This window comes from Grampus griseus (assembly GCF_964374135.1).
Source record: "Grampus griseus genome assembly, chromosome: 7".
NCBI lineage: Eukaryota > Metazoa > Chordata > Mammalia > Artiodactyla > Delphinidae > Grampus > Grampus griseus.
Genome location: NC_139001.1, coordinates 4,683,791 through 4,705,468, shown reverse-complemented (window position 1 = coordinate 4,705,468; position 21,678 = coordinate 4,683,791). Strand labels below are relative to the sequence as shown.

At 48.2% G+C, this 21,678-nt stretch overlaps 1 protein-coding gene across 5 annotated transcripts in view; it reads left to right on the top strand.

Annotated features, from left to right (window-relative positions):
• Positions 1 to 21,678, top strand: part of AGAP1 (ArfGAP with GTPase domain, ankyrin repeat and PH domain 1) — a gene marked incomplete at its 5' end in the record, with an annotated part of 560,328 nt that overhangs the window by 426,125 nt on the left and 112,525 nt on the right. For all 5 annotated transcript variants that reach the window (XR_014296980.1, XM_082658104.1, XM_082658106.1 and 2 more), the window contains one exon: positions 7,194 to 7,355. Coding sequence is in view for 4 of the 5 variants with exons in the window: in XM_082658104.1 (XP_082514230.1) it covers positions 7,194 to 7,355 (162 nt within the window). The remainder of the gene's footprint in view (positions 1 to 7,193; positions 7,356 to 21,678) is intronic.

Here is a 21,678-nt window from a genome sequence, read left to right as displayed (position 1 = left end):
TGCTCATATTTTAAACCAGGGGAATTTTTTTTTTTTTTTTTTCCGGCACGCGGGCCTCTCACCGTTGTGGCCTCTCCCGTTGCGGAGCACAGACTCCGGACACGCAGGCTCAGCGGCCATAGCTCACGGGCCCAGCCGCTCCGCGGCATGTGGGATCTTCCCGGACCGGGGCACGAACCTGCGTCCCCTGCATCGGCAGGCGGACTCTCAACCGCTGCGCCGCCAGGGAAGCCCTAAACCAGGGGAATTTTAAATGACTCGTCTTGGAAGGGAGTTCTCCAAATCTAGAAGCCAGGCATTCATGTACCGGCACTGGGACTTGGGACCCAGTTAGCTAGAAACCAGAGCTTCCTCAACGTGACCCCCATCCTCGAGAACGGTCAGGGCTACCAGGCCCCTCTCTCCTCCAGACCTCCCTGACCACGCGTGGCCCCGCCCCTCCCTGGCCTCTGTCATGACTCACACTCCGACCTCCTCCTCTGTGCCCTGGTGCAGGTCCCCTCGCATAGTGGGCCCTCCTGGTTTGTGGGCAGTTGCCTTTCCTCGCCCAGCTGACCAGCCTTGAACTGTGCCTGCTCCCACTGTCCCCACCCCAGAGCATCTGGTTTTTCCCACCCCCTTACCCCGGCCACCGGGACGCCTGACCTCATAGTGACTACCTCCAGCAAAAACGTTAGGAGCACGTGTCCAGGGCCTGGACCACAGTGGTGGAGTACTGACACAGGAAGGGAGGCGCTCGGGGCTCCAGCCTCACCTGCAGGAGGGCCTGGAAAGTCTCTGCATCAGGGCAGTGATGGTTTTCTTGGCGGTACCTTGATCCTGTGAGCAGCAAACCAGGCCATGGATGGGAAATGCTTCTTGGTCTCCAGGGGACTGGTGCATATCCCTTACTTTATTCATGCTCCTCCTTGCCTGCGGAAGAACTTGTGGGGCTTACCAAGGCTGGTCCTGCTTCCTGATTTCATCATTATCATTATTGCTCTTATTACGAGATGGCAACCCGTGTCATCCTGAAAGCTCACCTCCCTCCTCCCTCCCTTCCTCCAGGCGCCAGGGCAGGACTCATGTTCTTCTGTTCTCCCTCCCCTTCTCCCTCTTGTCTTGGTGAAGAGGTTTGAAGGACGTTCCTGCCTTCAGAAGGTGTCCAGTTAACTAAGAGACAAAGGCACGGCTGATGGGGTGTACCGTGTGGTGAGGGCGGCCTCACCAGGGAGGCAAGGAGGGCTGGACAGGAGGTGACCGAGGACGAGGGCCAGAATGGGGGCCTCTCCCGGCCATCATTCTTTGGATCCCAGGACCCACAGCTTCCTAGTTTTCCTCCCACCCAACTAGTGTAAGGCCTCACCGCGTCTTCCCAGCCAGGGGGGGAGCCAGGAACCACGTGGGGCGCTGCTGAGACGGGCGCCATCCCGCTGGGACCTGCCCACGGACGAGGCTGTGGGGATTCCCGGGCCTCAGCAGGGGCGTGTCGGGCTGGCGGGTCAGACGCGGGCAGATGACACCTGGCACAGGCAGCCAGGAGGAGGACAGCTCTGAGGGGCTTTGCTTTAAGGAGGAGCAGAAGCCAGTTGGTGGCTGGGTGAGGGCCTGGAGTCACGGCAGGGTTTCGTCAGGAGCGGCGATGTTACAGCGATGCAGCACGTTTAATGCAGGCAGGAGCGGGTGCGAACTGCCGGGTGGAAGCCTGTTCACGGGGGAGGGGCTGCTTTGGCAACAGGGCGGGGCGAGGAGGCCCCGAGTCCGTGGGGACCCGGGACGGGAAGGGGGGTGCCCTCTTCTGGTTGCTGCTTTTATTGTTTCTTTTTGTGTCTGCAGTGAAATGAAAATGGGGGTCCTCGAGGGGGGTGGGATGCAGGGCAGGGTGTCTGAGGGGAGTGGAGAAGGGGTGATAGAGCCTCTTGGAGGGGGAGGGATGGAGTTACTTCCAGAATGCAGTGGATCGAAGCACAGGCCAGAGGTTGGGCCCCTGTCCCACCCCAGCACCACAAAGGGGCCACACAGTAGAGGAAGCAGTTGGCATGGTGCTGTTCTCTTCCATCCCGGGCCTGAGTCCTGGTGCGGCACAGGTAGGGGTGGAAATCATCAGTCATGCTGGGGGCTGTGGTCAGGAGAGGTAGAGGCAGGGGGCGTGGAGGCTGAAATCTGCAGGAGCAGTGCCTGTGATGTCGTCCCGCGGGGTAGGGAGGGAAATGGAACGTGAGGTGGATGTTAGTCGGTGAAGACCGATGGGGCCGGTAGATGGGACCTGAGGCCCCGGTGTGGGTGAGCTGGGCAGACTGGGCATGGGGGGCGGGGGCGGGGAATAGAACCCAAAGGGGCCGGTTCCTACAGCAGGCGGGCCCGGGTCCGGACCAGGAGAGCAGCGGATGCGGTGGCAGAGGGGAGGAAAGAGCTTCACGAGGTCACCTGGGAGGGGCCCAGAGGCCAGGATGCTGGAGGGAGTGCCCAGGAGGCGCCGGACGTGATCACAGGTCAGGGTGGGTGATCTGCTCCTGAAACGGGCAGTGAAGGGGTGGGACCTGGGGTCTTGGGGAGCGAGCGCGATCCCAGGGCACAGGCTTCAGAGGGGCCAGGACTTGGGGGGAGAAAGAGTGGTCTGCAAGCAGCAGCGCGGGGCTGGGAGGACGCCCCGCCCACCTGCGTGCTTTGTGGTGCAGGGGGAGACGTGTCCTGGGGGAGAGCCAGGGTAGCTCCAGGGAAAGGGAGCCTTCGGGAGGGTCTCCGGTGTGAGGAACATTGCCCCCAGCCCTCACAGAACAGGATTCTGGAGGAGGAGTCTGAGAGGTTGAGGAAGAATAGAAGAGCCCTTCCGAGTCCACAGGTTTCTCACTACTGACGTTTCGGGCAGGACGGTTTTCCGCGGCAGGGCTGTGCTATGTGTTGTAGGGTGTTGTTCAGCGTCTCAGGCTTGTGCCCACTTGATGCCTGTGGCACCCCGACCCTGCTCGGTCTGATAACTAAGAATGTCTCCAGACGTTTCCAGATGTCGCTGGGTGAGGGTTCCCAGTGGTGAGCCGGCGGGTTACTGGAAACATGGAGCCACGTGGGGATAGAGCCACTGGTGTTGAGGATGGGCTCCCAGAAAGGAAGGCTGTAAAGGATGCAGGTGAGCTTGGCTCTGATGGTCCCTTAGGGGAAGGTGGGTGTCACCACTTGCAAATAGTTCCTTCTCGAGACTGGCACTTAGCTACTTTCTTCGAGCGAGTCAGGAGTCTCCCCCTCAATTACACGTATTGTAAGATACTCGGAAACCTTGGAAATGAGATTGCCGTGTCCCTGTCAGTTACTTTGCGGAAAGTTTCCTGCAGTCGGAAGGGGTGAGGGGAGATGCCTAGAAACAGGCGCCTGCCATTTTGGTTTCCAAAATGCTGAATTCTGAGCCCTAAACCAGTGAGTTTAAAATCCAGCCCAGGTCGGATTCTGAATTAGATGGGTAATACTCTGTGCTTTGTGTGCGTATAGAAAAGGAAACAGTGATTTAATTGAACAGAGATAGTTCATTAAGGAGGAGAAGTATTATATGGATTTCCCTTTCTTGTTTTTACATTGGCAGACATATCTGTTAAGTTGGGTACCCGTCTAGCTTTCAACAGTGTTTGACAAGGCTGTACCATAGTTTCTTCATAGGCAAGTTCACAGGTGTCTGAGCTGGATGCACAGACAGTATGATGTCCCCAGGTCCTGCTCAGTGATCACTCAACAGAGCTTCTGCTTGTGGATTGGTGAGTGAAGATTCAAGGCTCTGTCTTGACCTCACCTTGTTGAATATCTTTTCCATCGATTTGGATGAATACACAAAGTTGTGTGCTCAGAACAGCCAACAAGACCTAAGACAATTGTGAAGAATAACGAAGTGTGGGGACTTGCCCTACCTTATGAGCTACCGAGGTGACTAAAGTGCCGTAGCGTTCAGGACCGTGTGCTAATAGAACACAGATAGGTGAAAAGATTATTGGAGGAGAACAGAGAACCCAGAAATAGAGCCACCTCACATATATGGAAGCCTGTTATATGACCGTATAGCTTATGTATATATTCTGAGCATCTTAAAAAGAGATATTGGTACCCACCTTAAAGAACTGCTGGATGATGGAAGGGACCCAGGTGTCCCTATTATAATGCTGCATCCACGGCGTGCCCAGCATCGGGCGGCTCAGGACGGGGGTGAGCACCTGTAGCTGCCCTGGGAAACAACCATGCCAGCTACATCCAGGTAACGGACAGACGGCCAAGGGCAGGAAGCGCCAGCTCTAGGATCAGTAGGGGTTCAGAGATGAGAAATGTTAGCTTGGGAGAGATTGTGACATAAGGATTAAGAGGCGTAGTTGGGAATGAACATTGTGCATTGAATTGAGGGGACACCTGAGGGACAGAGTGAAATAATGAAACGCCAGCCGTGCTGCAGCAGAGGGCAGCTGTCTCTGCCTGCGCCCCTCATCTGCCTCCGCGATTGGAGGGTCATTGGGACCATTGTTTCCCCATGGCCTGTCACCACACCCGGCACAGGATGGGTTCTTAACACTTCAGAGTCAGAGAGGATGCAGTCAGAGGGTGAAGACTTTTGAAACCTGGGCAGCAAATACTTGAAATGTACAAAAATATTCATTGTAAGGTTTGAGCATTGACTAACATGTGAAAGGGTTGCTTTACGATCAGCCAGTGGTCTTGGGGTCCCTGGACCTCTTAGCAACATCAGGCAGCTTCTGAACCCTCTGAAATTGCGCACAAGTATTAACTAGACTAGCCTTTTTTTTTTTTCTTTTTCTGGGATGCCTACAGCTTTCATCTGATATTCAGTAGGATCTAGCATTTTTTAAAAAAATGTATGTAAGAATTGCCACTTTTAGAAGATTCGTATTGCGGAAGACTGGGACAACTTAAAAGGTGGCAAGCCAGCAGGAGAGAGCCCTCCTGCAGTTAGCTGTACTGTCCAGGCCTGGGGGGTAAGGATCGGACCCAGCTTGAGTGTGGCTTCGGTGGAGAGCAGGTGGGAAGTTGGAAAGAGAATGCAGAATAAATGGCCACTTTGTGGATAAAGATGCAACCTGGAGCCCCAGACTCCATGAGGCAGGTTCTCCTGCACGAGCCGTGGGTTGACTCTTCACACCCCTCCCAGGACAGGCTCCCAGAGGCCTTTGCTCCACAGGTGACGGGGATATGGAAAGAAGGTTGATCCTTCTGACCGTGCAGAGATGGGATGGGATCACTGGTCTTAGGATATCAGGAATTTGCATCCTAGGGCATTCCTGGAACCACATTTGTAGCTAAAAAGATACTGTGTTCTTTGACAGTTCTCAGTACATGATAAAATGTCCTAGAACATCAGAAAATGAAAAGATTTTAAATTCATTTTGATTTCGAGTATCTTTATATTTGAAATCATGTCATCCTTCTGTTCAAAATCCTGCCAGGCTCCTCATTTCCCCCAGAGTAAAAGCCAGGGCTCTAGATAGTGGCCAAGCCCCTTCCTCTCTCCAGTGCCATTTGCTGTGAGTCTCCCATCCTCAACTGGCCCCGGCCACTGGCACCCCCCTCTGCTTCTGGAACACACCAGGCGCGCACACCTGGTGTTCGGGCCAGGTTCTGACAACTTCCTCCTCCCCGAGGTGCACATTCACCTTCTCATGCCTTTACCATCTTCAACTATTGCCTCACGCGTCACTTTCTCAGTGAGACCCACCCTGTCATTTAAAATGGCAACACCCCCTCACCGTGCTGCCGCCTCCCCAGCGTCCACCCTTCGCACCCTCCTTTTCCCTCTCCAGCTCTCACCACCTCGTAATGAGCTGTGGGTTGTGGCCCCACTACTGTGTCAGTGCCACTCAGACGGGAACCTTTATCTGTCTTTCTCAGTGATGGATCCCAAACATCTGGAAAAGTGGTGGCCCACAGTAGGCCTCAAAAAATATTTGTTGAATGAATGAACTATATCGCACAGAACGTTCTGTCTTTTGAGTTACAAAGATGCTGAATCATGAAATACAGAATTCTTAGAACTTTGGAGGTGTTTAGATGGTGTTCCCCCATCACTTTCTCTGGGTACTTTTCCGTTCTGTTGAATTTCATGTTCATTTCAGGTGTTTTCATGGCATTCTGTTCTTCTCTCTGATAAAGTAAAAACAGACATAATAAATTGAGAGTTTCACTTCCAGTGAATGATCACATTTGTGCACTGGTTTTAAAATTTTGTAAGTAGCTTCTGTGAATCAAAAATTGGCAGGTCTACTATGGACTTCCAACCCTATTGCTGGACATCAGTGAGAGAGGGAGGTGGCATGCCGATTTTCACTACTAATAAACTAACGTACAGCCATACATAATGTTGGGGGTAGAGGACAGAGAATCAGGAATGCCTTTATCTTGTGTGTACACACACGGAATCAACCCCATTTAAGATGACACTTCACGTGTATTCCTAAGAGTCTTTACTTCATTCCTAATATATCACAGTAATTATGGGAAGAGAAAAATAAGGAAAAAGCTTCCCACCTCCCGCTTTCCTTTTCCAGAACTCCAATTATGCAAAATAGAGAACTTTATAAGTAAGACAGAGAAAGAAGTATCATAGGATACTGCTTATATGTGGAATCAAAAAACAAAATGGTACGAATGAGCTTATTTACAAAACAGAAATAGGGTCACAGATGTAGAAAACAAACTGTGGTTATCGGGGGGGAAGGGAGGAGGGATAAATTGGGAGATTGAGATTGACATATCCACACTACTATATATAAAATAGGTAACTAATAAGGACCTACTGTAGAGCACAGGGAGCTCTACTCAGTACTCTGTAATGACCTGTATGGGAAAAGAATCTAAAAAAGAGTGTATATATGTGTATGTATAACTGACTCACTTTGCTGTGCAGCGGAAACTAACAACATTTTAAGTCAACTAGACTCCAATAAAAATTAAAAAAAAAAAAAGTTGGAGAAGCACAGGCCTAAAAAATAAAAAAGAGAGAGAGAGAGAACTTTAAATTCTCCAGAGCGTAAGGATGACGCCAAGAGGAGAGCCTGCCTTTGAACTGCAGGGGCGCTGTGGCCTTGACACGGGATGCTCCGGGCCCGCGGCCCGGGGTTATTTGCGGAGCATGATGTGGCGCTGGAGGAACGTTGCTGTAGTACTTGTGCGAAGTCTACTGTGTAAGTGTTGACCTTTGCGTTCTTTTGCCTTTTCCGGTCCGGTGGCAGACACGGGGCTCGGTGACTCCGTGTGCTCCAGCCCAAGCATCTCCAGCACCACCAGCCCCAAGCTCGACCCGCCCCCCTCCCCTCACGCCAACAGAAAGAAGCATCGGAGGAAGAAAAGTACCAGCAACTTCAAAGCCGATGGCCTCTCAGGCACTGCTGACGGTAAGGCCTCCCGGGACCTCAGGGCCAGAGTCCGCGTTCCTGAAAATCGATTTTTACTTTTTCTCATTTGTGGAATCATTGATCCTCAGAACCACACATGCACAATAACGCAGGTCAGTGCGTGTGCTTTTTGCTAACAAGGCGGTGCTAGGGGACCCTCTCTTCACTCACTGATTCTCGAGACTGTTCAACCACAGCAGCTGTCTTACCTCCTGGCGGTTGTGGCCTGGTCGATGGTGCCGCTGGTGTCCCCTTCGTGACATCTGGTCAAGTTGTTTGGTCTTCCCCGACCCCGGCAACCTGGGGTCGAGGTGTCTGCTCCAGCCGAGCTGTGCCATGTTGTCTTCCTCCAAAAAAGATCGGCGCCTCCTAATTTAGGAATCTTCCCTGACACCGGTAGACTTAACTCTAGTACGACAGCCACTCCGATGCTGACTTTCAGCGACGTGTGATGATAAACGCCCCTTCTGTTAGCGTCCGTCACTCTTTTTGTTTTGTGAGCTGCATTAGTATTCCCACTGACGCAGTTTGTCTTGCTTCTCCTTTGACTTGTTGAAGTCGGGTTTTATTCTCAGCGATGGCCCGATGTGATCTTTCAGAAGCGGCCCCTTCTGATGGACTTGTGTTCTTTTATTCCATGGATGCAAGTAGAGATACACACGCATGCACACGTACACACACATTGTGGGAGGTGAAATTAATGTAGTTTCAATAAACAAGTTAAACAGATACTTCAAAGGAAAATTAAAATTCCCAAACATGGTTGTATAACATGAATAATCATTGGTGAGACCAATAGTAGTAAAAGAATCTGGTTTCAACAAGGATTCCACATACGCTAGAAATACCCTCATAACTGATACCCTTTTTCTCTATTTCTGCCACACTTTTTCTGAATACTCTTTTGTTCAAACTGTAAGTCTCAGTGTTAAAGAAAGTGCCTGTTCCCTCCTAATATCGAAAGATGAGCCTGCAGACCCACAACGTATGTGTTAGCAGGGAAGGAACAGAGTTTACAGTACACGCTCTGTGTCATTTCCCGTAATCCTGTGAGTGGGTTGGTGGCGTCTTCATTTATAACGAGGAGACCGGGGTTCAGAGTGTCGGGGAGCCTGCTGGGGCCCCCACGGTGGCAGGGGGGCGTCTGAAAGCCCTTCTTCACCACATGTCTTACCAGTTTGCTTCCCATAGCTCCCTGCTAACAAGTTCAGCCAATAAAAACCCATTCTCTCCTGTTAGGATAAATGAGGATGATTCTGTTATATCAGCAGTGGTGAAAAATAATGATTATGGATCAAAGCACCCACCCAGACACCACTGACCTTCCCCTTTGGAAAAGAAATCGGCCACAGATGCCGAGCATTGATGAGACACCTTCCAACAACTTCAGCAAAAAGCCCCCAGCCGTGCACAGATGGCCACACCCCACCAACAAAAGGACTGAGGTAAAGCCAGGAAGATGCATGGTCTCTCAGCAGGGTGGGGAACCTGTGCCCCACATACCCAGGGGAAGAGTAAGATTTGCTCTATGGAAAGGCCTCATGCCCATTTCACGGATAAATATCGTACCGTGTCTGTCATGTGTTTCCAACCAATGACTTTTTTCAAAAGTGTCTGCCACTTGGTAGAAACTGGGGATCAAGTCCACCCTTCACTACATTACACACATTTTACACATTCTGATCATCCCACCCACCCACTGACATAGTGAAAGCTGTGTGAGTAAGATACAGACTGAAAGTAAATCAGTAGTGGTTGCGTGTTTAATCGGGCTGCGGGTTCAAATCAGCATCCCGGTCATCCCGTGAGTTTGCAGAAAACTTGCCAAGTGACTGTAAGCTTGTCGGACGCCTGAGATGTTTCCATCTTCCACCGCCTGAGGTACTGAGGTTGTACTGTGTGCTCCAAGCAATAGCCTGTGACGAGGCTGAGTCATATCCTCAACCCCAAACCAACCACAGACCCTTTCATTAAAGGGCCTTACTGCTGAGGCAGTGATGCAGACAGAAAGACAGACTCCCGGCCACCAAAGAAACACCCAACTTAGAAACCACAACAGCATCTCAGGCATGAACGATGAGTGGTGGTTGTGTGTGTTCAGAAGTTCAACACTAATGATTAGAGAGGAAGCCGGGCCTCACTTTGTAGTTCAGAGGACTGTCTCTGTGATGCCACAGTGTGACGTCTTTCCAACAGAAAATAAGACAAGTTCTCGGTAAAAAGAGAAGGTATCATTTTTCCCGAGGAAAGGTTACCTGCCGACCTATAAGTGAGTCGTTTTTCGGAGACAGGCTGTACTGCATTGTATCCAAGACACACTGGTTTTCTTTTCTTCACATTTTCGCATCCCTGAAGTCAGAAGGCATCGTTCATTTGAGATCATTTTCGATTCAATGATATACAATACTTTTTAGTACTCTTAGCAACTCTTATTAATCAAAGTGTATTGTGGGAACCATCAAAACTAAGCCTTCTCTTCTTGAAATGAAAGCTAGTTGTATATTTTTAGAGGGCTGTTTAATTTTGATGGTAAAAAAATATTTCTCTTTCCTGCAAAGCACTATGACTTGTTATTACCAGTATATTCTCTTTTGTTTGACCTCGTGCTGGAAAGTCGCAATTGCAGATGCAAAAAGTTCTCTAGATGGTGTCCATAAAGTAGGTGAATTGTGTAGTTTTTGACATACCCCATTGGAACAGGTGACTAGACTCAAATCTCTTTAGAGTATAAGAAAAATAAAATTCAGCTATTTCAGTCAGGGCCCCGGGAAAAACATGGCACCCTCAACTGGGTCGTTGATAGGAATTTTCCACAGGGACTATCTACAGAGGTGTGGGCAGGGTGTGGGAAGGGCTCTAGGGATGGTGCAAACTCCCAGTGGGGTGACGGGGAAAGGAGGGGCCGGTTATGAACACCCAGAGAGGGCGGTGTCTGGGGGAGGTCTCCATCAGGAGCTGTGTCCTTCAACAGAGGGACACGTGCCACCCCAGTGACCCAAAGGGTGAGGGGGCACAGGGGAAGCACCTAACCTCACTCTCCTCCCTGCCTCTGGTCTCATGCCGCCACCTCCTTGACCAGACCCAACCAGAAGCCAAAGGGTGTGAGAACTACTGCTGCCGCCACCCAGGCCTGCCTCTGAGGGCGTTGGAGGGCAGGTGGAGGTGAGCCAGCGGAAGCCGTGTGCTGCCCACACCTTTCACGGTGCCTCTTACAAGCCCCTGGGCACGTCTGTCAGCTGATCTCTCATCAGCACGGAAGACCGGAAGCCTCTGTCCACCGTGGCCCCTGAGGGCCTGGTCTGAACCCCGCCGAGGGAGGGGTCAGAGCTCCCCAGATGCACTTCTGAGCCATCGCCCAGCCAAGTCCGAAAGGGAGCCCCCACGCCCTTCCCAGGCTCTTAGCTGAGCACAGAGGTTCTAGCGCTGGATATTCCTTACCTTTGTGGCATCTTTGTTCAGAAAGTAAAGGCTAAAGTGTATCATCAGTATTTATGCTGCCTGAAAAGCCAGAAACTCTCTGTCCACCTGGGGATCCTTGGTGCTCCTGATGGAAATAAGGATCTTCCTTCCATGAATTTCTCACTGCCCTGGCCCTCATCGGACTCGATTTTAGTAGTTCTTTTCTGCAGAAGAACAGTAGTTCTACACAGAATGGTAGAAAATGCTGTCACCTTGGGACTTCCCTGGTGGCGCAGAGGTTAAGAATCCACCTGCCAATGCAAGGGACACAGGTCGATCCCTGGTCCGGGAAGATCCCACATGCGGCGGAGCAACTAAGCCTGTACGCTACAACTACCGAGCCTGCGCTCTAGAGCCTGCGAGCCACAACTACTGAAGCCCGCGCGCCTAGAGCCCGTGCTCCACAACAAGAGAAGCCACCACAATGAGAAGCCCGTGCACAACAAGGAGTAGCCTCCACAACTAGAGGAAGCCCGCGTGCAGCAACAAAGACCCAATGCAGCCAAAAAAAATGAAAAAATAAATAAAATAAATTTTTAAAAAAAGAAAATGCTGTCACCTAAATTAAGAACAATCATTTTCTTATACTTACAATTTAAAATGAATGGACAAAAGACCTGTATGCAGAAAACTATGACACTGATGAAAGAAATTAAAGATGATACAAACACATGGAGAGATATACCATGTTCTTGGATTGGAAGAATCAATATTGTGAAAATGACTATACTACCCAAAGCAATCTACAGATTCAATGCAATCCCTATCAAACTACCAACGGCATTTTTTATGGAACTAGAACGAAAAATCTTAAAATTTGTATGGAGACACAAAAGACCCCGAATAACCAAAGCAGTCTTGAGGGAAAAAAACAGAGCTGGAGGAATCAGACTCCCTGATTTCAGACTATACCACAAAGCTACAGTAATCAAGACAATATGGTACTGGCACAAAAACAGAAACTAGATCAATGGAACAAGGTAGAAAGCCCAGAGATAAACCCACACACTTATGGTCAACTAATCTATGACAGAGGAGGCAAGGATATACAATGGAGAAAAGACAGTCTCTTCAATAAGTGGTGCTGGGAAAACTGGACAGCTACATGTAAAAGCATGAAATTAGAACACTCCCTAACACCATACACAAAAATAAACTCAAAATGGATTAGAGACCTAAATGTAAGACTGGACACTATAAAACTCTTAGAGGAAAACATAGGAAGAACACTCTTTGACATAAATCACAGCAAGATCTTTTTTGATCCACCTCCTAGAGTAATGGAAATAAAAACAAAAATAAACAAGTGGGACCTAATGAAACTTCAAAGCTTTTGCACAGCAAAGGAAACCATAAACAAGACGAAAAGACAACTCTCAGAATGGGAGAAACTATTTGCAAACGAATCAACGGACAAAGGATTAATCTCCAAAATGTATAAACAGCTCATGCAGCTGAATATTAAAAAAACAAACAACCCAATCCAAAAATGGGCAGAAGACCTAAATAGACATTTCTCCATAGAAGACATACAGATGGCCAAGAAGCACATGAGAAGCTGCTCAACATCACTAATTATTAGAGAAATGCAAATCAAAACTACAATGAGGTATCACCTCGCACCAGTCAGAATGGGCATCATCAGAAAATCTACAAACAACAAATGCTGGAGAGGGTGTGGAGAAAAGGGAACCCTCTTGCACTGTTGGTGGGAATGTAAATTGATACAGCCACTATGGAGAACAGTATGGAGGTTCCTTAAAAATCTAAAAATAGAATTACTATATGACCCAGCAATCCCACTACTGGGCATATACCCTGAGAAAACCGTAATTCAAAAAGACACATGCACCCCAACGTTCATGGCAGCACTATTTACATGGAAGCAACCTAAGTGTCCATCGACAGACGAATGGATAAAAAAGATGTGGTACATATATACGATGGAATATTACTCAGCCATAAAAGGGAATGATATTGGGTCATTTGTTGAGACATGGATGGATCTAGAGACTGTCATACAGAGTGAAGTAAGTCAGAAAGAGAAAAACAAATATCCTATATTAACGTATATATGTGGAACCTAGAAAAATGGTACAGATGAACCGGTTTGCAGGGCAGAAACTGAGACACAGATGTAGAGAACAAACGTATGGACACCAAGGGGGGAAAGCCACAGGGCGGGGGTGGGGGGGGCGGTGTGGTGGGGGGGGGGATGAATTGGGAGATTGGGATTGACATGTATACACTGATGGGTATAAAATGGATGACTAATAAGAACCTGTTATATAAAAAAATAAATAAAATTTAAAAATTTAAATAAAATGAGTGGAATGAGTCTAGTGAATTATAGGAGTGGAATCTGTGACTGAAGAATTCCTTTATGAGTATTTTGAGTTCCAGCGTGGTCTCTGGGCTCACGTATAATTATTACTCTCATTAAAAGAGTCAGTATTGTAAAGTATTCCAGCCCCTGCCTTAGGTAAGTGTGGAGGAATGGAGAGGTACAAGCTAGTGTGGGTGACGTATGTCATTTAAAGCAGAAGTGCCTCAGACAGGTGGGTGTGTGCCCAGGTGTTCCCGGGACTGAGACCTGAGGTGTGTCGTTGGGCAGGTGAAGGGCTGCCGTGCTAACTGCTGGAGGATCCTCTGTACTTCTCCAGCACATTCTGCATCACCGGGCATCTGGCCCCCCATCTACCTACTTGGAGGCTCCCCCAGGTTTAGATCTGTTCTTTCCATACATACAGTCTCTAAAAATACGTGAGAGTTTTTCAAATTCTGTGGCCCTGTTTGTAACGATATGCACCTTCGTGATGTTTTTATCTGGGAAAATGGCTGTTCATTAAGAACGTCAGAAATAGGGACTTCACCGGTGAGTTTAACTTTGAGGTAAGCTTCTTGGAAACCAGCATCCTCCAGCCTTACCATTAAAAATGTGAAGGTGGTATTATTAACCTTTTTCAACAAAACTTCTGAATCCCGAATACTACTTGTATTCTTATTTAATAGACCATTGGGGACAACAGATATTAAAATATCAGTGACAGTCTTGATTTTAAATTGGATTTGATTGGCTCAGGATTATTAGTTATATTTAAGAAAATGGGTATGTTCAGATCTGGGCGCTGATGTCAGTGATGATCGTAGATCGACAGAAGTCAGTCCACGTGTCGGTAAGCAAGATGGTGACACAGCACAAGAGGCATGGGGGCGTCCTAATTGTGTTCAAACCGTGGAAAGAGAGTCCCAAATCATCCTGGGTGGCCCTGATGGGTTTCATTGGGACCAATGGGTGGAAGTTTCAAGGAGGTGGATTTTGGTTCAGATACTAAAAGGAAAACTTTGTAAGAGCCGGGGCTGTCCTGAGAGGCAAGGTTCCTGGTCCCCTGTAGCAAGTCCAGCACTGGTTGGGCCACTGTAGCGGAATCCGGGTTCTAGAAGGATGCTAGCCCCAGGGGCCCTGGGTTCATGGCCAGAACCAAGTTGAAGGGTGTGTGCCTGGAAAGCTCTTGGGTAGTGGGGATTTTGCAGATCTCTAATGACTTGCTGTCTTTTGGCATTGCCTTTGAATCACCCTCCTTTCTGGGTACCTTCTTATCCAGGGTTCAGGAGTGAGGTTATTGCGGCTGAAATGTACCCGTGGTCTCTGCGGTCCCAGTTCTGTGGTTCCCCAATCTGGTGGTTCTCGTTAGTTTTATAACATTCATGCAAGTTTGCATCCAGTGTTAATTTTCCTGTTTCCCCAGTGAAAAGGCAGAAGTAGAGAGAGGTTAAGTGGCTTTCTTGTCCAGGGTCAGGTTGCTGGTAGGTGACAGAACCGTCTCTTGATTCTCTGCCTCAAACTCTTTCCACCAGGCAAAAAGCAAGTCTTTGAGGTGTGTGGAGCGGCTTTTGAATCTAGGAGTGGGGCAGGCAGAGTGGCTTCCTTGATATTTCTCAGATTCCATGTAAAGACACTGACTTTTATACGGATCATCACATCTAGAAGTTGTGTAGCAAAGATCTTTCTTTAAAAATGCAGGGCCAGTCTGGATTTACCCAGTCTGATTATACAGGAGGGTATGCAGAAATCCTGTTGTTGTTGTTGTTGGGGGTTTTTTGTTTCTTTTTGGTGAGGTTTTTTGTTTTTTGGTTTTTTGGTTTTTTTGGTCCCCTTGGGTTCATGGTGCTTTTTACTAAAGGTCAGAAGGAAATTTATTTTATCCTTCTCATCTCCACGCCCTGGTTGTTCATTCTGGGTCTTTATAGACTCATTGTATGGTTGATCCTGGATAGATATTGAAATACTATCCTGTAGAGAAAAAGTCACAACTGGCCTCTGTCCATTACAGTAGAAAAATTGCCCATCACAGCTGTACCCACTAAGCCATCAGCGGTGAGGTCTCCAACATGTTTACAAATTACATTAACTTCAAGTTGCAGAGGCCAGACAGGACTTAGTTTTCCTTCATTCTTTCAGAGAAGAACCTGACATTGTGAATCATTTTATTCTTTCATCAAATATTAAGCAACAAGCACAGAGGAAGCACTGTGTGTTTGGCTCCATGGGAGACGAGAGAATTAAAACTCAGTTTCTCTCTCACCCAAGGCATTCATAGCCTTAATATGGGAAGAAGACTTGCACCAGAGACTGTACCTAGGATTTCAGGCAGAATATTTAAGAGAGGCATGGGTGGTCCAGAAGAAAGACAGCACAGCATTGAGTTGTAAAGGTTAGGGGAAGCTAACATGTTGTAGAACTTCATTGTAGTTTCTGCAGATTTAATACGTAATGGTTATCTTATTTAATAAAATGCCACAAAAAGCATCACTCTTTCATTAAATGTCTTCTGTTTACAACAACCTGAAACACCAGTGGTAGTGATTGAATTAGTCACAAAACAAAGTTCTGTTTTCACTTAGATGCTAAGAAAACAGATGTTGCTGTAATTGATCAGTTACCTTTTATCTTCTGAAAAAATTTTTATTAATTAGTTGATATTTTGCAAGACTTTGGAGAGGAAATGAAGAATGATTACGCAGGAGCATTGTACAACATTTTCCCTGCATACTCATTTTTTTTATATATACATAAATTTATTTATTTTTGGCTGTGTTGGGTCTTCGTTGCTGCACGTCGGCTTTCTCTAATTGCAGCGAGCGGGGGCTACTCTTCCTTGTGGTTCGCGAGCTTCTCATTGTGGTGGCTTATCTTGTTGCAGAGCACAGGCTCTAGGCGCGCGGGCTTCAGTAGTTGCAGCATGCGGGCTCAGTAGTTGTGGCTCGTGGGCTCTGGAGCACAGGCTCAGTAGTTGTGGCGCACGGGCTTAGTTGCTCCACGGCATGTGGGATCTTCCCGGACCAGGGCTCGAACCCATGTCCCCTGCATTGGCAGGTGGATTCTCAACCACTGTGCCACCAGGGAAGCCCCCTGCGTACTCATTTTTACAAGAAGGCAGTCCACAGGTGTATCACCGCTCGGGTTCATCTGTGACCATTGGGTCATGTGGAGGGTTGGGCAGTTTGGGGCATCAGTGGTGATTTGGGGATTTTGCACAGCACAATTAGGAGAGCAGTTTTGTTGTTTAAGTGTCTTATCACCAGGATGTTCTGACCTTTCCTCTCTCCTTGGGCACAGTTAACGTGCTGGTTACTCCATGTTAGATGCGATGGTGCACACACGACTGGCAAGAAACCCATGATGGCCAAGGAGCTACCACCATGGCTTGCTTCTTGTCCACAGGGGCTTTCTCATGTGATTCGTGTGATTTTGTATTATTTGGAGGTGTCTAGAGGGGAGAGCTAGGGGAGATTATGAAAGCCGTCGGGTGTGACTCTTGTGGGTCACGCTTGGATCTCCTATTTGTGACCATTTCAGCAGCACTCCTTATCTACCCCTTGTTACAATTTTGGCAGCTCCCTTCAGTGAAAGGAAAGAAAATCAGAAGTCTCCATCATCCATTCCATCAAAATTCCATAATCAACAGTAATTTCTTCTAACAGGAAGGACTTCTTAATTGAACTTCCTCGTTAGTAAACTAGTTGGTACGTGCCTCTAAATCAGTAAGCTGAGCAGTTCATTAGAGCAAATGGGAAAAACCAAGAACTGGACCCTCTTCCTGGATGATATTCCTAAAATGCAGCAACTTTGATGAGGGAGCCAGGTTGGCTGGGTTTCTTCGCCCTTGAGGCAGAAGTGGTAGGAGACACTGGATATTCTGATGGACTTGCCTACTTCCCACAAACCAGATCATTTTTCCAAAGAGAGTTCTCAGGTTGTAACTCCAGCTTCCACAAGAATGAACTTGCTAAAATGGAGTAGACCTGGGTTTACTCTAGACATTGACATCCTAGACGGGGCACAGTTGACTCAAAAGCCATCCTGCAGGGTACAGTCCTTCTGACACAAACACACACAAGCTGTCAGTGCTCACAGATCCTTTGTGGAAGTCTGTGGGTCGGAAATAAACAAAGATGAGTTGATCACAGTAGGAGAAGCCAGAACAGAGGATTCCCATCATGATGAGCTGACAACAAGAGAAGGATTTTTGGTCCTTTTTTTTTTTTAAGTACACGCAAACTAAAGAGTTAGATTCAGTTCCATGAAAGTGCATTAATCACCTACTGCAGGCCAAGAGCTATGCCTGGGACTAGATGGAAAAGTGACTGAGGGCCCCTGCCTTCAGCATGCCCACTGTCTGGTGGAGAAAGCAGATCTCTAAATAAGCCGTGGCCACCTGAGCAGCCTGTGCAGGGAGCCCAAGGGACCTCGACCCAGCACCCTGGGTGTTGGAGGCTCCAGAATGAAATATCTGCTGTTCCAAAAAAGAGAAAAAATATGAAAAGTGAACACACGATAAATATTGGTATAAGGTGGCTTGGAGCTCCAGGGCCCTGCAGACACTCCTGATGCAACAAGACATACTCAGCCTCCTGCTGTACGTAAGAGTGGACGCGCCTTTGAAAGATGCAAACTGCTGTCAAGCTTGCTGTCTACAAGGACAGATCTGCGGCCGACCCCAGTTCCTTTTATTGGCCCTAAACTTAGAGCTGCTTTTTCTGCATGAACGACCCACAGCCTCCAATGTCCATCAGGAGGACTCAGGACAGGCATTTCTCCCCAGGCATCCTGGGGTTGGAATTCTGCCGGGGGGGGGAGACCCCGAGTCAGCCGACTTTTAGGGGATTCCAAGATAATCTCTCAAAGTCATTTTCTTGATGTTCTCAAAATGGTGGAGCTGTCAGAGTCTTTGGATGTCACTTCATTCCGCTATGAAACTGAGACCCAGGGTGTGATGTGATCTACTCAGACCAAGGTCCAAGAGGGGCCTCAGTGCACAGAGAGCCCTCTCTCTCTCTCTCTCTCTGTCTTATAAGGCCACTAACCACATCCCATGGGCCCCACCCTCACGACTTCTTCCAACCCTAATTATCTCCCACAGTCCTCATCTCCAGGTGTCATCACATGGGGATTAGGGCTTCAACAGATGAACTTTGGGAGGACACAAACATTCGGTCCACAAAGCCTTGTAACTTTCTATTCCTATCTGTGGGCTTCATAGACGCGGTCACTGCAGATCACGCCTGTTCTGTTCACTGCTCCCTCCCTCCCCGGGGTCTTGCCTCCGTTGTTAGAATAGGTCTTTAAGCCTCAAAGAAGGAAGCCAAGATTCAGTGCCTGCTCTTAGACAGGTGTTACCTCATTGCATCCTTCATACAACCCATAGTGTCCGGCAGGGAGGTGGTGTTATCTCTGTTTTCACAATGAGGACAAAGGTTCGGTGACGTTAAGTAATTTGCCAGAGATGGGCAGGTGAGTGCGAACCTGGGGTCTACATCAGGCCTCTAGGACTTGGAAGTCAGTGTGGCTTGCCTTGTACCTGTGCTGTCCACCTGGAAAGGCCTTCAGCGGCTTGGGTGTGAAGAGGAGCCTTTTCTGCAGGTCGTGGTTCAGCCCTGTGTCTCCTGGCACTGCTTTTCCCTATCACAGCTGGTCGGGGGCTGCGTGCCCATCACCCCCCACCATTGCTCTTAAGAACTTGGAAGCAGTGACTCCTTTACTAATTTTGATCTCAGCCTCTTTTCTCGGGACGCTTGTTGTGACATGGCTTCTTTATAAGCAGTATTGCCTTTCTCATTATGTCTGTGTGTGTGTGTGTGTTGTACATTCCACGAAGGATGCAGATCACTGCTTCAGCTACTCTGCAGACAATTAGAACATGCAGGGTTAGAGAACAGGCAGGGAACATCACGTAACTTTTTTGAACTTAGGGATGTTTAACTCAGATGCAGTGAACCCAGCTTTTAAGTTCGTTGTGAGGATGATATCCTTTGTGGGTTTTTGGACAAGGGGAGTGAGCATTTTTCAGGACAGTTGGAGGGAGAAGGGGAGCTCTTGATTAAGCTCTCCCCATCATTCACTGGAATCCTGCTTTGCTGATTTAAGTATGATCAGATGTCTGCCGCACCTTGTTGCCGGGTGTGATCACCGTGCTCTCATTTTATTGCGACGTATGATTGACGCTCTAGAGTGGGTGTGGCTGGAGATCAACTTGGTGCGTTTATTTAGGAATCTTTGCTAATGCGGCCCTGCCTTTCAACTCCACCCCTTTCTCGTCTCAGACATATAACAGGCCCCAGGTATTAAACCCAGGGTGTCATCACCAACGAAAGAAGCAGGTACGGTGCAAACTTCAGGCATCGCCACTGAGATACACACACAACCTAACAAGGCTTCTTTTGTACTTGGGACATGGAGAAAATTGGCCATTTGTCTGTGGGGTAATGGGCTTTGCTGCCATATGAAAATCTCTCAAATGGTTAAATTCAATGACATTATCTCAGAGTTCATGAAAGCGACTACCGCACACAGTTTAATTCTATTTAATTTTTTTAAGGGGGAAAAAAAGCAAAGGGAAAATGTTTTAGTTTCTCTTAAGCTGATGTCTCTCTGCTTTTTCTTAAAAGTGCCTTTCTAGTTGCCACACAGCGATGTGATCATTATCCGCCGCCTCGTTGCCTTGCTGCCTCTGCGTGCAGTAAAATACAAAAAAAAAAAAGAGAGAGAGAGAGAGACCAGGGGAGCTTGTGAAGTATGACTTCCTATCCCAAGACTCATTGCCTGCGATTCGTACCGCTTGACAGTAATGATCTTATTACAGTACTCTGGACCTTGAAGAGATTTCATGAGGAGAGTGAGAGGACGAGCCTCCATGTAATCAAGTGGTGCTGAATATTCCACGCGTTTTTGATCACACACTGATTGGCCACAGTTCTAGCCCATCTTCTAGTCAATTATGCATGGCCCCTGTGCTCTTCGCCTAGTCAGAAACATAGATGGCTGTTGTCTGGATTTTGGCAGGCGGCCAGGGATTTGAAGTGCCGTGCACACCATCCTCCCAGGATAAGTGCTTTTTAGTTGGAATTGATTACCTTTCTTTGGGTTTTGCCTAATAGCAAAACTGCATTTGGAGAGGGTTTCGGGCGAAAAATGGACGTATTAGCCATTTAGAGCATCCGAACTCCTAGTCAGTTTTTAGGCTTCCCTTGTTTCCATCTAATTTCTGTTTAGTGATAGCATGTTTGAGAATACTGAAGGTATTTCATGGCATTGGCCGCCGAGCACACGTGTTGAGCATGGAGGACAGATTCAGTTACGGGACCCCTGTGTTCAGGTTCCCGGATTCATCTAGGGAGGCTTCGAGCTTTGGGGAGATAAGATCTCTGTCGGTTAGCTTCCTTCTCGGCAAAAAGCGTTAAAAGAGGTAATGAGGGCTTCCCTGGTGGCGCAGTGGTTGAGAGTCCGCCTGCCGATGCAGGGGACACGGGTTCGTGCCCCGGTCCGGGAGGATCCCACGTGCCGCGGAGCGGCTGGGCCCGTGAGCCATGGCCGCTGAGCCTGCGCATCCGGAGCCTGTGCTCCGCAGCGGGAGAGGCCACAACAGTGAGAGGCCCGCGTACCGCAAAAAAAAAAAAAAAAAAAAAAGAGGTAATGAATTCTTCCCTCAGGCGACTGGCTTGTCTTCAGTAATTGTGGGGAGTGCACGTCGACATGGCTGGGTTTTGTGAACTCTGCTGTCTCTGCCCAAAGGGTTGTCACCACATCGTCTCCCCGGTTGTGTACCTCCCCTTATTGGTCTCGAAGACGAGTGATATTTGAAAGGGTGGGATTTTTTCCTGCCAGCATGATCGCTGACGTTGCCCATTATGAAGCTAACTCAGTTAGGCACATGATAAGATGCAGAAAACTGTTGGAAACCAAGATTTTTCTCCCTCACATGTCATGCTCTTAATTCAGATTCTTGGTGTGTAGATTGTCTCAGAGTCATCAGCTAGGAAAATGTGAACGTTCCTTCTACTGTTTTGTGTACGAGGTGAGGAACTGGCCACGCCCAAGCAAGCGATCAGTGTGGGATGTTTTCAGAAATCTATCTTGAATCCACCAAGGGTTTGGTGCTCCCTGTGGCCTCAGTCACTGGGGGGACGTAGAGGATGGAGCCCTCGCATTGCACACTGGGCACCTCGATAGCCTGATTTGACTCTTCTGAATTGAATAAGTAGGTAGCTTTGTTCTTTGACTTGGTTTCCATTTGGATTGGCCTTGCTTTCTGCAGGAGGGAATGATTTTCCACGTCACTTGACTTTCTGCAAAATCGAGGTGTACTGTAGGCATGGTTACTAAACAGCCCTAGGAGAACCTACCAGAATCCTTAACTTCATGTTCTGCACGTGTACGCACGCACACACGCACACACAGAGGATTTCTTTGTTCTCGATGTCATGAAAATAAAATATCTTCTATCAAAATTTAGATTTCGTGATGTTTCTTTAAAAGAGAAAATCACAAAACAGAAAACCACGGTTGACCATCTATTAGCAACAA